The sequence below is a fragment of the Monodelphis domestica genome, chromosome 1 (genome assembly GCF_027887165.1).
Source record: "Monodelphis domestica isolate mMonDom1 chromosome 1, mMonDom1.pri, whole genome shotgun sequence".
NCBI lineage: Eukaryota > Metazoa > Chordata > Mammalia > Didelphimorphia > Didelphidae > Monodelphis > Monodelphis domestica.
The window spans coordinates 473,388,842-473,404,877 of record NC_077227.1 but is presented as its reverse complement, the minus strand read 5'-3'; the positions used below and the strand labels follow the sequence as shown (position 1 = coordinate 473,404,877).

Below are 16,036 nucleotides of genomic sequence, written 5' to 3'. Positions count from 1 at the left end.
TCTATGGCTGTGGAGCTGTCCCAGGTCCTCGCATCATTAACAGTCAAATCATTCCCAGCTGATCATCATACACTATTATTAAGTTATACACTGTTCTCCTGGTTTTGCTCACTTCACTTTGCATCACTTCATATAAATCTTTCCAGGTTTTTCTGAAGTTATCCTATTCGTCATTTCCTATAACACAATGTAGTCCATTATAATCAAATAGGACAATTTGTTCAGCCATTCCCCAGTTGATGGATAACCCTTCAGTTTCCAATTCTTTGTCACTACAAAAAGAGCTGCTAGAAATATTTTTGTACAAATGGGTTGATTTCCCCTAGCTGATTTCTTTTGGATACAGACCTAGTAGTGGAATTGTTGGGTCAAAGGGTATGCCGGTTTTTATAGTCCTATAGGCTTCATTCCAAATTGTTCTCCAGAATGGTTGTATCCATTCATGATAAAAACCAGGGAAGCCAAAATGTGAGGATGGAGATCATTCCAGGCATGGAAAATAGCCACTAAAAAGATATAGGGAACTTCATGTCTAAGAAATAGCAAGTAGGCTATGTAATGGGAAAAGGGGTTATTTATATAATAAGGTTGGACTGGATTATATTTAAAATAGGGTTGCCAGGAATTTATATTAATTCCAAAGAGATTTATTTACAATTTATTTACAAAATATAGAAAGAGTGAAGTAAGAAAATCAGAGAGAGGATAGGGTAAGATATCTAGCCTAAGCACTAAGTAATTTACTCCCAGCCCCTGACTCAATCGGGGCAGGGAGAGCTAGACTGAGGCCCTGGGGAAACTCTCAAGAGGTCGGTCTCTCCTGAGGCTAGATTCTTTAGAAAATATCCAGGAAAGGAGTCAGCCTTTTCACTCACCATGTGTTGATCCAAAAGGAAGATATTTAAGAACAGCCACACCAGGAACAGGGTCTCAGGTCCAGTCAGCAGAGTCTTCTCAAGTCTCAACTTAAACTCAGAACTCCAAGTAAAAACTGCACTCAGGAAGTTGTAACTCCCTTCTAAAGACACTTTCTTTTGTGTCACTTCCTGTGCCTTCCCCTAATTTTATGTCTACCAATCACAGTTGAAGCTTTGCTTTAGGACTTCCCAGGGGCAGTCAATTTAATTCTGATTCATCACCCACTATTACACACGTGGGTCACAGACCTCCCCCACTCAAGTGTGAATGGGGTGTTTACACTTTTGGTGATTAAATCTAAAAATTGGCAGGGGTTACAATTTAATCTTCACAATCAGGGAAGAATTAAATTTAATCTTCACAGCTAGTATGACTAGTTTATAAAATATGTGGTGGAAAAGTGAAAAAAGGTAAGAAGGATCCAGGTTGCAAAGCATTTTCTTTTTCTTTTTTTTTAAACCCTTATCTTCCATCTTAGAATCAATCTTGTGTATTGGTTCCAAGGCAGAAGAGTGATAAGGGCTAGGCAATGGGGGTTAAGTGACTTGCCCAGGGTCACACAGCTGGGAAGTGTCTGGAGACAAATTTGAACCCAGGACCTCCCATCTCTAGGCCTGGCTCTCAATCCACTGAGCTACCCAGCTGTCCCCTGAAAAGCATTTTCAATGTTAACTGTAGATTTTCTTTTAAGTCTAGAGGTAATAAACAGCCATTTAATTTTATCAAGCACCAGAAACAAATCCTAGGCCGAAAGAATTGTTGACCTAACCACATAGGGATGGCACTGATGTTTCAGTCACTGAGTAGTTGGCCAGGTGTCTATGCCAAAGCCCAGTTTATAGAATCCCTGCTACAGTTTCCCTCACTTTTTCTTTTCCTTTATTTCCTCAGGATGGAGGCCTCTTGCCTAGAGCTGGCTCTAGAAGGTGAGAGGCTCTGTAAAGCTGGAGATTTCAAAGCTGGGGCTGCCTTCTTTGAAGCAGCTGTCCAAGTGGGAACTGAAGATCTGAAGACTCTGAGTGCAATTTATAGCCAGCTGGGAAACGCCTACTTCTATCTGAAGGAGTACTCAAAAGCTCTTGAGTATCACAAGCATGACCTCACTCTGGCCAGGTAAAGCAGGGGACTCCATCTGGCTCTGTGATTGTGTGGACGGAATTTGTGTCACTGTGAAAATGTGAAATAATATGATTATGTGTAAAAATGGAACTTGGGGCATGTGAGATTGAGTGATGAAACATGTGGCTGAGAATATTTATTAAGGCAGAAGGATATGGGGTGTTAACTATTAGAAAACACAAAAGGAGAATGGATTAAAATTTTTTCTCTTCTTTAACCCATATTGGAGTAACCAATAGACACTGATGTCTAGTAGATAGACTTCCTTCCCCCTTGCGGAGCATTGCCTATAGATTGGCACTCACTATGACTGTTAAGGGTAAATTTTGGGGTTGAGACTAAATATATTATTTTGTGGTCACCAGGGATTTAAATTCTAAATCTCAATGAAATATTTACAAGTCAGAATGGAATTTTATGATGGTTTATTTACAATAGCAGGAAGAAATTAAGAAGGAGAAAGAGGGAAAGGGGTAAAGATCTACCTACTTCAGCCAAGGGGCCTTTCCAGAAGATTAAATTTAGCTTGGTTTCCAGCTAGGAGGCCTCCTCCAAGATGAGGGGTCTCCTTGGGGGCTAGAACCTTTAGAAGGGTTAAGGGAAAGGGAAGTCAGCCTTAACACTCACCATGTGGTCGCCTAAGGGAAGCAGTCTCAGGACCCACACTAAAGAGCTCCTCCAAGTCAAGTTTTACCACTCAAGTCCGCAAAAGCCACAAAAGTGTCCCTCTCAGGGGAAGTGATGCGAAATATAAAGGCATTTCTTTACATCACTTCCTGTATCTCACATGTACCAATGGTGACTTAAGCCTGGCTTAGGACAGCCCAGGGGGTCGGCCACCTCTGATTTGTCACTTGCTAGTACATGCCGGTCATAGGCCTTCCTCCTCACACTCAATCCTTAAGTGGGGGTGTATAATTCCTAGTTGCTAGAATTCTAAAGACTAAGCAGGGAGGAGTAAAACCAAAATTCACATCTCCCACCCCCTGGCTACCATCTCCTAGGGTTCTATGAGTATCACAACTCTTTCTAAGGACTCTACTCACCAAGGACATTTGCCCCCAAAGATGCCACCTAACCTGAGAATCCATTCTTCTTTATCTCCTCCTGTCGTCAAATACCTTGGCTTTCCAGTTCCTCCAAATTCCAGCTCCCCTGATTTCTTCTTGCAGTCTGCCTCACTGGTCCACAAGAATGGTTGGTCGTTATACCACAGATCCCCACCCCCAACCTCTGACTTATCTCCCCAGAGGTATTTGTATTTAACAGCTCTGACCCATCTTAACCCTTTACAGTGGGCCAGGGCAGATTCTGACAGCGATAGACATCATCACCTGTGCTCTCTCCTCTTTCTCCTGCTCTGATTTGGACCCTTGCCACTCCATGCTTCCTTTGGGATGCATCATGCTAGTAGATCTGTAGTATTTTTTAAAATTTATTTTTAAAATATTTTATTTTTCCCCCAATTACATATAACAAATTTCCACATAAGTTTTCTGAAGTTATATGATCCAAATTGTCTCCCTCCTTCCTTCCCTCCCCACTCCTGAAACTGGCAAGCAATTCAATCTGAGTTATACATATATTATCATGCAAAACATATTTCCATATTGTTCATTTTTGTAAGTGAATAATTTTATAAAACCATAACCCCAAAACATATATCCAAATAAACAATGGAAAAATCATATTCTTTCATCTGCATTCCTATTCCAACAGTTCTTTCTCTGGAGATGGATAGTATTCTTTGGCATAAGCCCCTTAGAATGGTCCTTGATTATTTTATTTCTGAGAGTAGCTAAATCTGACACATTTGATCATTCCACAATACTGCTGTTACTGTGAACAATGTTTTTCTGGTTCTGCTTATTTCACTCTGCTTCAGTTCATGTAAGTTGTAGTATTTTTTTAATAAAATTTATTGTTTATCTTTAGCATTTAAAAAAATGTTTTTGAGTTCCAAATTCTCTCCCTCCCCAGTCTGAAAAGGCAAGCAATGTAGTATTAACTATCTGTGTAAAATCATGTAAAACATATTTTGCATGTATGTTGCAAAAAATAAGAAAAATCAAGAAAGTAAGAACATTATGCTCCACTTTGCACTCACTGTTTTTCAATTCTTTGGAAGTGGATTCATTTTTCATCATGAGTCCTTCAGAATTGTCTTAGATCATCATATTGATCAGAGTAGCCAAATCTTTCACAGTTAATCATCATTACAATATTGCTATTACTACTCACAATGATTTCTTGGTTCTGGTCACTTCACTTTGTATCAATTCATATAGGTCTTCCCAGGTTTTTCTGAAACCATCCGCTTATCATTTTTTATAGCATAATAGTATTCCATTATAATCACATACTACAACTTGTTCAGCTGATCCCCCCCCCTTCCAATTTCTAGTTCATTGCCACCATAAAAAAAGAGCTGCTCTGAATATTTTTGTACATATGGGCCCTTTTCCTTTGATCTCTTTGGGATACAGACCTAGTAGTAGTATTACTGGGTCAAAGGGTATGTCCAATTCTATAGCCTTTTGGGCATAGTTCTAAATTGTTCTTAAGAATGACTGGACCAGTTCACAATGCTGCCAACAGTGCATTATTAAAATCCTCTCCAGCAACTGTCATTTTCCTTTTCTGTCATGTCAACAGATCCACAATAATTGACAACAAGGTTATACCTTCTTCCTTTCAGAGTTTTACAAAGTCTGCTGCCACCATCTCCAAAATATAAAGTAGTATTTTGTGCTTCCTTTTCTGTCTCCATATTGTATCCTATCCTCATCCCCACCCCCACCCCCAACAGAATGCAAGATTCTTGAAGGGAAGAGCTGTTCATGTCTATCTTTGTATACCAGGCACCTATCAGAGTGTCTTGCACATAGTATGTATTTATCAAGTGCCTTTTTTGTTCATTCACTTATTTACTTAGTAAATATTCATTGAATTGAACTTAACCCTAGACCTATAGACTGAAAATAAGAGGCCTCTTTGGGACTGACAAAGGGAATAAGCATTTATAAAGCTAGGTACTGTGCTAAACACTTTACACATACTATCTCATTTGATCTTCACAAAAGCCCCCTTACAAGATAGGTTCTGTTATTTTTCCCATCAGGTTATGTGACTTACCCAGGTCATACAGCTAGTAAGTGTCTAAGGTCAGAAAGTTTGAGAAAAGACACAAGTAGCAGTTTTTAAGTCACAGAAAGTATGGAGGAGAAAGAGGATTTATAGAACTAGATGACCTTCTTAGAGGCCCCCTCAAGATGTAGTTTTGGGAGGAGTTGACTCATCTAGCAAAGATTCCTGGAACTTGTTTCCCTAAAGGTTAGAGAAATTAGTTTCCTTAAAAGGCCTCAGGTGGGAGCTCTAGTTGGAGACAGCCTCCTGATTTAGATAAATGGTGCTTATTCATTTTGTTATATCTTTCTTTACTTGGCCAACAAGCATAAATCTTTTTTGCGGGAATAGCATTATGCTCCATTCTAGGAATCCCCTTTTGCTATGCCCAATCTTTGGTTTACTAAAGCCTCTTGAAGTATCCAGATCTGCTAAGTCCTAAATTCTTTGCACAGATAAACCAGGCTGGGTCCGAGCTGTGCTCAAGGCACTCGGGCACTGACCACCAGAATTATAATCTTCTCACTGCTCTGATAGGCATAGGTGTGAGGTTAAGGAGGACAAGAAGGTGATTCCATTTAGGACCAAACTCAGAGATTGAGAGAAGAGAGGAGAGAGAGAGAGAGAGAGAGAGAGAGAGAGAGAGAGAGAGAGAGAGACAGAGAGAGAGAGAGAGATAGGAGAGGAAGAGAGAGAGAGAGAGAGAGAGAGAGAGAGAGAGAGAGAGAGAGAGAGAGAGAGAGAGGAGAGGAGAGAGAGAGAGAGAGAGAGAGAGAGAGAGAGAGAGAGAGAGAGAGAGAGAGAGAGAGAGAGAGAGAGAGAGAGAGAGAATATGAATGTGTCTATGGGAGGTCATCTGAACTTGAAGGTTCCAACTTCTGCTCTCTATCCTGAGTACAAAGTGGAGCATAATGTTCTTGCTTTCTTGATTTTTCTTATTTTTTTGCAACATACATGCAAAATATATTTTACATGAGCTGATTTCCTGTCTTCCTGCTTCCATTTCCCTAGAACTATTGGGGACCGCATTGGGGAAGCCAAGGCCAGTGGCAACCTGGGCAACACTCTCAAAATCTTGGGTCGATTTGAGGAAGCTGTAATCTGCTGCCAAAGACACCTGGACATTTCCCAGGAGCAGGGTGACAAGGTAAGAGCCCAAAGGTGAACATTCCTCCAGGAGACAGAACTTTTCCATAAACTCTCCATATCTAATTCTCTGTTTCCACCCCCACCCCAAGGTAAACCCCTTGGTGATCCTGCATTCTTGACCAAGTCTGTGTCCAGATCAACTGAGGGGAGACATTTCATTTACAATCCCCAAGGGATTACTTTGTTCAATATCCACTCATCTATATCACTGAAAAAGATTAGGAGGGAGCACAGATACAGATAATCCAAAAATGTGGATAGGTTTGGGGGTTTTTTAATTCCTTTTTGGCTTGAGCATACAGCTACATGCTTAAGATATAAATATGAGTATGTCAAACACTTGGGATTTCACAAACTTTTTTAATGAAGGAGGTGCAGCCAGGTAGCTCAATAGCTGGAATGAGGCTCAGAAACAAGAGGTCCTGGGTTCAGATCTGGCCTCAGATACTTCTTAGTTGTGTGACCTTGAGCTAGTCACCCCATGGCCTAGCCCTTACCACTCTTCTGCCTTAGAACCAATACACAGTATTGATTCTAAGATAGAAGGTAAGGGTTTTAAAAAAATGAAGGCACATTATGAAGGGTAACCACAGGAATCAGTCCCCAGCTTCTTCATTTTATCTCCTTCACTCCCTGTTACTACTCAGTCCATTTAAAGCACTGATAGCATCACTTCATTCCCACCAAGATTTTTTGTTGTTCAGTTGTTTCAGTCTTGGCCAACCCCCTTTTGGAGTTTTCTTGGTAAAGATATAGAATGGCTTGCCATTTCCTTCTCATTTTACAGCTGAGGAAACTGAGGCAAAGAGGGTTAAATGTCTTGCTCAGGATCTCACAGCTAAACAATGAGGCCAGATATTATTTTTTTTGTAAAGATATTTATTTTACCAATTACATGTAACAACAATTCTCCACATAAGTTTTCTGAAGTTATATGATCCAAATAGACTCCCTTCCCTTCCCCTTCAAAGAGTTGATAAACAATTTGATCTGGGTTATTATCTGGTTAATATGTATTATCATGTAAAACATATTTATATTGTTCATTTTTATAAGAAAATAATCATGTAAAACCAAAAACACAAATAAAGTGAAAAATAGTTTGTTTTGATCTGCATTCCAACTCCAATCATTCTTTCTCTGGAGGTGGAGAGCATTCTTTGCCTTAAGACCCTCAGAATTGTCCTGAAGGGGCAGCTGGGTAGCTCAGTGGATTGAGAGCCAGGCCTAGAGATGGGAGGTCCTAGGTTCAAATCTGGCCTCAGATACTTCCCAGCCATGTGATCCTGGACAAGTCACTTGACCCCCATTGCCTAGCCCTTACCACTCTTCTGCCTTGGAGCCAATACACAGTATTGACTCCAAGAAGGAAGGTAAGTTAAAAAAAAAAAAGAATTGTCCTGAATTGCTGACAGTAGCTGTTTTCTGCAGTCAATCATTCCACAATATTGCTATTACTGTGTATAATTTTTTCTTGGTTCTGCTTATCTCACTCTGAATCAGTTCACATAGGTCTTTCTAGTTCTTTCTGAAATCATCCTGTTCATCATTTCTTATAGGACAATAGTCTTCTGTCACCATCATATGCCACATTTCCCAACTGATGGACCTCCCCTTAATTTCTAATTCTTTGCTGCCACAAAAAGGGCTACTATAAAAATTTTTGTAAAAGTAGGTCTTTTCTCCCCCTTTTTAAAAAACTCTTTGGGAAACAGACCTAGTAGATTGGATCAAAGGGGATGCTCAATTTTTTGGCCCTTTGGGCATCATTCCAAATTGCCCTCCAGAATGGTTAGATCAGCTCACAACTCCACCCGCAATGCCTTAATGCCAATATTGCCACACCCCCTCCAACACTGATCACTCTCCTTTACTATCCTATTGAGGCCAGATTTTAACGGCCTCCAGGCCTAGCACTCTTTCCACCGTGCCACCTAGCTGCCACCAAGATTTACTAAGCTCCAAATACGTTCCAGGCATTGTGCCAGGTGATGTGGATATCAGGACAAAAAGGAAACAGTCCCTGCCCTTGAGAAGATTATATTCCACTAGGGGGAAGCAACATGTACCTAGATAAAGAATTAGTCATCGAGGCAGAATTTCCTACTTTCTCTTTCTTTTTGCATAGGTTCCTGAAGCCTACTTTCTCTAGAATTAGGAGAAGTTTGATTTCAAAGGCCTTATTCTCAGCTCCTGCTAGGCCAGGTACAAGAGTAAACCGAGACGGCCAGCTCAGAACTTAAGCTAAATAGAGCAATAAAGTTAATATCATAAAAGCCCAACTTGCTATCATATGTATAAGCAATATTAGGCGGTGCCGCATTAATCTGGTACAAATTCCAGGTCAGTCCAGTAGTATCTCACTCATTAGAGTTCATTAGACTTAATTATATAGTCTTCCCTATTAAAAAATATTTTTTTAAAGGAGGGGCATTTTTGAGAGGAGGAGCTCGAGAGTATTAAATAAGTAGTTCTGTCTTTGGCTGAAGGTATTTTTACTAACTGGTTTGTGCTTCTACAGGTGGGGGAAGCAAGAGCCTTGTACAACATCGGTAATGTGTATCATGCCAAGGGGAAGCAGCTGTCCTGGAACTCTGCCCAGGACCCCGGCCACCTGCCCCTGGACGTCAGAGAGACACTTCAGAAAGCTTCAGAATTCTATGAGTGAGTGACCGGCCACATCAGCTCATCCAAAGGAGGGCTACCTTCCTCTCCCTCCCCCCTCTCTGGCCCATCCTTTTCTAGGGGAGGTCACTTGGGGTCCGGGGCAAGAAGAGGTGGGGAGGCTGGACCACTGCTTTTCAACACTATGAGCAAGAATGATTACTCAGATGGAGTCTTGGGGTCCACAGGAGGAACCTGTCTCTGGTGAAGGAGCTGGGAGACCGGGCTGCCCAGGGCCGGGCCTATGGGAACCTTGGCAACACCCAGTATCTGCTGGGAAATTTTAGTGAAGCCATCACCTTCCACAAGGAGGTAAGTGATTATCCCTGGAACTTTTTCCCCTCCTTCTGGGGTCAAGGGTGTCTTGCTTGAAGCGTGAAATTCCCTAAGAAGCATTCTTTTTTCTCTTCTTTTTTGCTTTTTTAAAAATTTTTATTTAATTAATTAATTTAATTATAATAATAACTGTTAAGTGTAAATTAATTTGGAGTATTTTTATAAGATTATGAAAATCATGTTCTTTCCCTCCCTCCAGGTTTTACATGTGTCATTGATCAAGATCTATTTCCATATTATTGATATTTGCACTAGGGTCTATAACCCCAATCATATCCCCATCAACCCATGTGATCAAGCAGTTGTTTTCCTTCTGTGTTTCTACTCCCACAGTTCTTCCTCTGAATGTGGGTAGTATTGTCCTGGATCATTGCGTTGCTACTAGTAGTCTCTCTCTTTTTTAAAAAACTCTTACTTTCTGTCTTAAAATCAATACTAAGTATAGATTGGGACTCAGTGTATTGACAGCCAGGCCCAGCAGTGGGAGGTCCTGGGTTCAAATCTGACCTCAGGCACTTCCTAGCTGCGTTACCCTGGGCAAGTCACCTAACCCCCATTGTCTTACCTTTACCATTCTTCTGCCTTGGAACCAATACATAGTATTGGTTCTAAGATGGAAGGTAAGAGTTTTAAAAAAAACAAGCAAACCTAAGCATATATTCCAAGGCAGAAAGGGCTAGACAATGGGGGTGACTTGCCCTGGAAGTGTCTGAGGCCACATTTGAACCCAGGACCTTCCATCTCGAGGCCTAGCTTTCTATCCACTGAGCCACCTAGCCACCCCTCTATCTTCTCTTTTTACAGAAAAAGAAATTGATGGCCTGAAGGAAGAGACTTAGTCAGTTATGCAGTCAGATAGTGGCAAAATCCGGAATAGAGTCCAGGTCTCTTCACTCCCAATGTAGAGTTCTTTTGATGAATACCAATAGCCTTTCCTGTCCGTCATCCCAGTCACACACTCCCTCCCTCCCTCCAGATTGTCCCTAATGTGGCTCAGTCTTCAGAGAGGAACAAACAGCTAAATAAGAAATGGAGATTCAGTTCTCTTACACATAATGGATGTGATTTGGATATGTTGAGTCAGGAGACATCCGTAGAACATCTAATTCAGAATATCCAATAGGCAGTTTATGATGCACAAACAGGATTTAGGAGAGAGACTAAGACTGGAGATATATATACATATATATATATATATGCATTTGTGAATCATATGCCTAGAGAGGATCATTAAATCCAGGGGAGCTGATGAAGTCATCATGTGAGAGACTGTAGAGAGCAAAGAGAGGGGCCAAGACAGAGATATAACTGGGGTACCTGTTGTTTAGACTTTTCAGTCGGGTCTCACTCTTCATGGCTCCATTTGGGGTTTTCTTGGCAAAAATACTGGAATGATTTGCCATTTCCTTCTCCATCTCTTTTTACAAATGGAGAAACAGAGGCAGACAGGGTTAAAGGACCTGCCCAGGGTAACACAACTAATAAATGTCTAAGGTTGGATTTGAACTCTTGAAATGAGTTCTCCTGACTCCAAACTGGGCACTCTGCCATCTAGCTACCCCACCTTGGGGTACACCCACTGTTAAATGTAGAAAGAACTCCCTATTAGTGATTAGGATCAAATGAGATCATGTGTATAAAATACCCTAAGTGTCATATAAATGCTAATTATAATTCTCTTAATTTCCTTGCTTCCCTATCCCTTCAGATAAGCTGAGTTGTACTCATCCTCCCAGTTCCAAGATTCCTTCCAAGTCTCTAGAGTAGCTAAGTGGCATGGTGGAGAGAGTGTTGGTCTTGGAGTTGGGAAGCCCTGACTTCAAATCCTGCCTTATTAGCAATGAAACCCTGGGCAAATCACTCCTCCTGTCTATTTTCTCATCAGTAAAAAGCATTGATAGCACCTACCTCCTAGATTCATAGCCGCAATATGTTATATAAATGCTGGCTAACATAATTATTAAATGATCAATTCCTTATCTTGATTAGAGGAGAGAACAATGACAGACAACAAAAAACAATAGACAAAAAAAACAGCAGATGGGGTCTTCAGTTTCCTATCCACCCCTCTTTTTCTGTTCTACCTATTTTATTTGCTGAGTTTTTGTTATTGAATTCAGAATAAAATCAGAAACCCACAACTAGAAATTCTAGTTGACTTTGGTGTACCATTTAGCGATTAATTATTTTGTAGCCAAATGTAGCCCAATTTCTTAAAAAGAGTTTATCTTTCCTGAGTACAAGCTGCCTGTTGCTAGGTAGAAGAATTATTTAGATAATTGAGAGGATCTTGGTTCCTCTTCAAGACCCAGAGAGGGTCTTCCAAAGAAGCCCCAAGAGCCTCTTCCTACTCCTGCCCCCTTCCTTAGTTTTCTGTATCCGGATCTCTGATTAATAATGGCCTCTGTGAGCACTCATTCATTGCTTCTCCTCCATAGCCCATTGTATGAATCTTTATTTTTCAGAGACTTGCCATTGCTAAGGAATTTGGAGACAAAGCTGCTGAAAGGAGAGCATACAGTAACCTAGGAAATGCCCACATCTTCCTGGGGCGATTTGATGTCTCTGCTGAGTACTATAAGTAAGTAGGCTCATTGGGGGCATTCTGGCTTTGGGGGACTGAGGGCTGGTGCTAAGACTGTACCTTATTTGGTATTTGATTTCCCTGGGGACTCAACTTTGAAGGCCAAATCATTTGAGGAGATGGCATTTGCTTTGGGCCTCAGGGGGGATTTTCAAGGTTTCCCTGAGGGTCTCAGAAACAATATCTTAGGCTAAAAGACTTTAGGGTCCAAGAGACCATAGTGGGTAATTCTGATAGACTTCCATGTCTGGTTCAATGAATGGACAAGTATTTTATTAAGTACTTACAGTAAGTACTTAAGTTGACAGTAACCCATAGGCCTCAAATCTCTTTGTGAGTTAGGGGGATGTCTATCCCTGGCATGGAAAGGCTTCCCCAGCCAAAGACGGGGATGAGAACAATTTGTTCCAGCAGCCATGAAGGTAGCAGAAGTGGATGCTGTGGAGCACTTGTAGTTTTATTAGACATAGAAGACAAAGTCATCCACTGCATTGCAGGCCATTGCTTTTGTCTTGCCACTGGACTTTCCACAGCTTTGGAAGAGAGTGAGGCCGTCAGTTTTATGTGACTGCCTCACTTAAATCCAATTCATGTCAAGTTGAAAGGCATCAACAGTGATGTTATTTTGGTCCTTTTTGAGTATAAAGGACAACAAAGCAACCATTTGCCTGGAACTCTGCCAAGTAATAGGAATGAGAAGACAAAAGTGAAACCCTTGCTCTCAAAGAGCTGATTTATCAATTTAAGAAGCCACAAAGGGAATGAGATGTTCTCGGGAGGCCTAGATCACTGCTTTTCTTTCCCATATCTAGTTCAAAGATTCAGAAGAAAAAATTCTCTCTGTCCTTATTTAGGAGGATAACTAGTATCATAGGACCATAGATTTGGAGATGGAAAAGACCTTAGAGACCACATGATCCCACTCCCTCATTTTATAGATGAGGAAACTGAGTCTGTAGAGAAATTAACTAACTTGCCAAGTTTGATGGCCTTTTCTCTATCGTACTCTCTTTGATCTCTAAACAGTTTTTTAAATTCAAAGATATTTTATTTTCCAAATACATGCAACAACAATTTTCCACGTTTTCTGAAATTTTAAGATCCACATTGTCTCCGTCCCTTCCTTTCTTCCCTCTCTCTTCTTAGAGATGGTAATTTTATCTGAGTTATACATGTATTATCATGTAAAATATACTTCCATATTGGTCATTGTTGTAAGAGAATACTCATCTAAAACAAAATCCCAAAATAAAGTCATAAATAAACTAATGTGAAAAATAGTCTGCTTTGATCTGCATCCAACTCCAATATAGTTCTTTCTCTGGAGATGGAGAGCATTCTTTGTCCTAAGAATTAAGTCTTTTACAATTCTCCCAGATCATAGAACTGCTCAGAGTAACTAAGCCTTTCCCAGTTGACCATCCCACAGTATTGCTGTTAGCATGAACCAGGTTCTCCCATCTGAACAGCTTTTGATGCTATCAACTGCCCTATCTTCCTGGATAGTCTCCTCTCTGGGTTTTCATGGCACCACATTTTCCTACTTCTCCTCCTTCCTACCTGTCTCACCATTGCTTCTTTTTTTTTTTTTAAACCCTTACCTTCCTTCTTGGAGTCAATATTGTATATTGGCTCCAAGGCAGAAGAGTAGTAAGGGCTAGGCAATGGGGGTCAAGTGACTTGCCCAGGGTCACACAGCTGGGGAGTGGCTGAAGTCAGATTTGAACCCAGGACCTCCCATCTCTAGGCCTGGCTCTCCATCCACTGAGTCACCCAGCTGCCCCCTTCACCATGGCTTCTTATCTCTCTCTTGTTCATCATCTGTATCCCTTACAAACAGTAGGGCACACCAAGGCTCTGTGTTGGGTCATCTCCTCTTTGCTCTCTGGTTTAACTATCTTTTCTTGGTACATGATTTTCAGATCTGTCTATCTGGCTCTCGTCTCTCTTCTGAGTTCCAGTCTCACGTCACAAACTTCCTAGTGGACTTGTTGAATTAGATGTCCTATAGGCCTCTTAGCTCGTGTCCAAACAGAGCCTCTTATCCTCCCTAAACCCACCCTTTCCCCATGCTTCCCTGCTAGTGTGAAAGGCACCGTCATCCCCTAGCCAGCGAGGTTCCCAATGCTGCTGTCATCCCCAGCCCTTCCCTCTTATCCCTCCTGTCCAATCAGTTGCTGGTTCCTACAGTTTTTCTCCTCATCACCACTCACCCAGCCCTTACCCTAGCTCAGGCCCTCGTCAGCTCCCACCTAGACCATTGCAGCGCCCTCCTTTCTGGTTTCCCTCCCCTCCCCTCTCCCCATTCGGATCATCACCGAAGTCATCTTCCCAAGCCTAGGCCAGCTCATCGTCCCCCCTACTCAACAAACCCCAGCGGCTCCCTGCTCCCTCCAGGCTCCATCGTAGCTCTTCTGTTGGGCTTTGAAAGCTTTTTGTAATCTGGACCCTTCCTCCCTTTCCAGTCTTCTTATACTTTGTTCCCTCCTGTATGTAGCCTATTCGGTGTTCCCCATCTAGTCGTCCCTCCTCTCTGTGGCTCCGGGCTAGCTGTCCCCAGTGCCTGGAAATCCCTACCTCCTCATCCGACTCTCGGATTCCTGGCTTCCTTCCCCACCCCCTCCAGTTGCTAGTGCTCCTTTGGGTTGGTTTGATTTTTGTTTTTTAAACCCTCACCTTCCACCTTACAATCACTGCTGAGCCCAAGGCAGAAGAGTGGTAAGGGCTAGGCAATGGGGGTTCAGTGACTTGCCCAGGGTCACACAGCTGGGAAGTGTCTGAGGCTAGATTTGAACCCAGGACCTCCTGTCTCTGGGCCTGACTATTATATACACAAATATATATATATACACAAATACAAATACATATGCTTAATATATGTATAAAATCCCATCTTCACAGAATGGAAGGGAATTTTCACTGTTGTATCTTCAACGTTTAACACAGTGTCTGGTACATAATAAACTCTGACTAAATGCTTTGTCATGGATTTAGTGAATTAGCCAATTAAATCAAAACACTCTCCAGGATCAAATATAAAATGCTTTGTTTGGTATTCAAAAACCTTTATGGGGGCAACTGGGTGGCTCAGTGGATGGAGAGCCAGGTCTAGAAACAGGAGGTCCTGGGTTCAAATGTGACCTCAGACACTTCCCAGCTGTGTGACCCTGGGCAAGTCACTTAACTTCTATTGCTTAGCTTTGACTGCTCTTCTGCCCTAGAACCAATATACAGTATTGATTCTGAGATGGAAGGTGAGGGTTTTAAAGGACAAAAAGCCCCTTCATAACCTGCCCCCTCATCCCCTCCTCTCTAGTCTTCTTACACCTTAGAGCCCTTCAAGGACCCCGTGATCTGATGACCTGACCTCCTTGCTGTTCCTCAAGTGAGTCACTCCCTTCCTTTTTTGGCACCTGGCTTTGCCCTGGCAGCCCCCATGCCTGAAGCGCTCTCTCTCCTCTTTGCCTGCTGCCTTCTTTCAAATCCCACTAAATCTCACCTTCACAGGAATCCTTTTCTCGGTCCTATTTAATTCGAGTGCCTTCTCTCTGGCATTTCCAGTTGATCCTGTATACAGGTTGTTGGTACATCAGTTGTTCGCGTGTTGCCCCCATTAGATGGTGAGCCCAGATCAAATACTGTCTTTCACTTTTTGTATCCCCAACTTTAAGCAATGAGACTGATGCATAGTAGGTGCTTAATAAAGAAAAGTAATAAATTAAATACATTTTTTTTTAAGGGAGAGAAGCAAATTCAAGGGTCTTGTTTAAGGAAGGATTCTGAAACTGTCAGGAATAACCTTTTTTTTTTTTTTTAACCCCTTACCTTCCGTCTTAGAATCTATACTGTGTATGGGTTCTAAGGCAGAAGAATGGTAAGGGCTAAGCAATGGGGGGTTAAGTGACTTGCCCAGGGTCACCAGCTAGGAAGTGCCTGAGATCAGATTTGAACCTAGGACCTCCCGTCTCTAGGCCTGACTCTCAACCCCATCCAGGAGTAATCTTTTTTTTTTTTTTAAGTTCATTTATTTAATTAATTAATTTAGAATGTTTTTTCCATGGTTACAAGACTCATGTTCTTTCCCTCCCCTCCCCTCCCCCCTCTCCTGTAGGCGATGCACAATTCCAGTGGGTTTTACAT

General features: G+C 41.7%; 1 protein-coding gene across 1 annotated transcript in view; it reads left to right on the top strand.

The window, feature by feature from the left end:
- The window catches only part of GPSM1 (G protein signaling modulator 1), a 151,235-nt gene that overhangs the window by 58,491 nt on the left and 76,708 nt on the right, over nucleotides 1-16,036 (top strand). Inside the window, 5 exon segments of the mRNA XM_056812696.1 lie at nucleotides 1,810-2,031; nucleotides 6,175-6,310; nucleotides 8,834-8,976; nucleotides 9,165-9,288; nucleotides 11,778-11,893. Of these exon segments, the coding sequence (XP_056668674.1) occupies nucleotides 1,810-2,031; nucleotides 6,175-6,310; nucleotides 8,834-8,976; nucleotides 9,165-9,288; nucleotides 11,778-11,893 (741 nt within the window).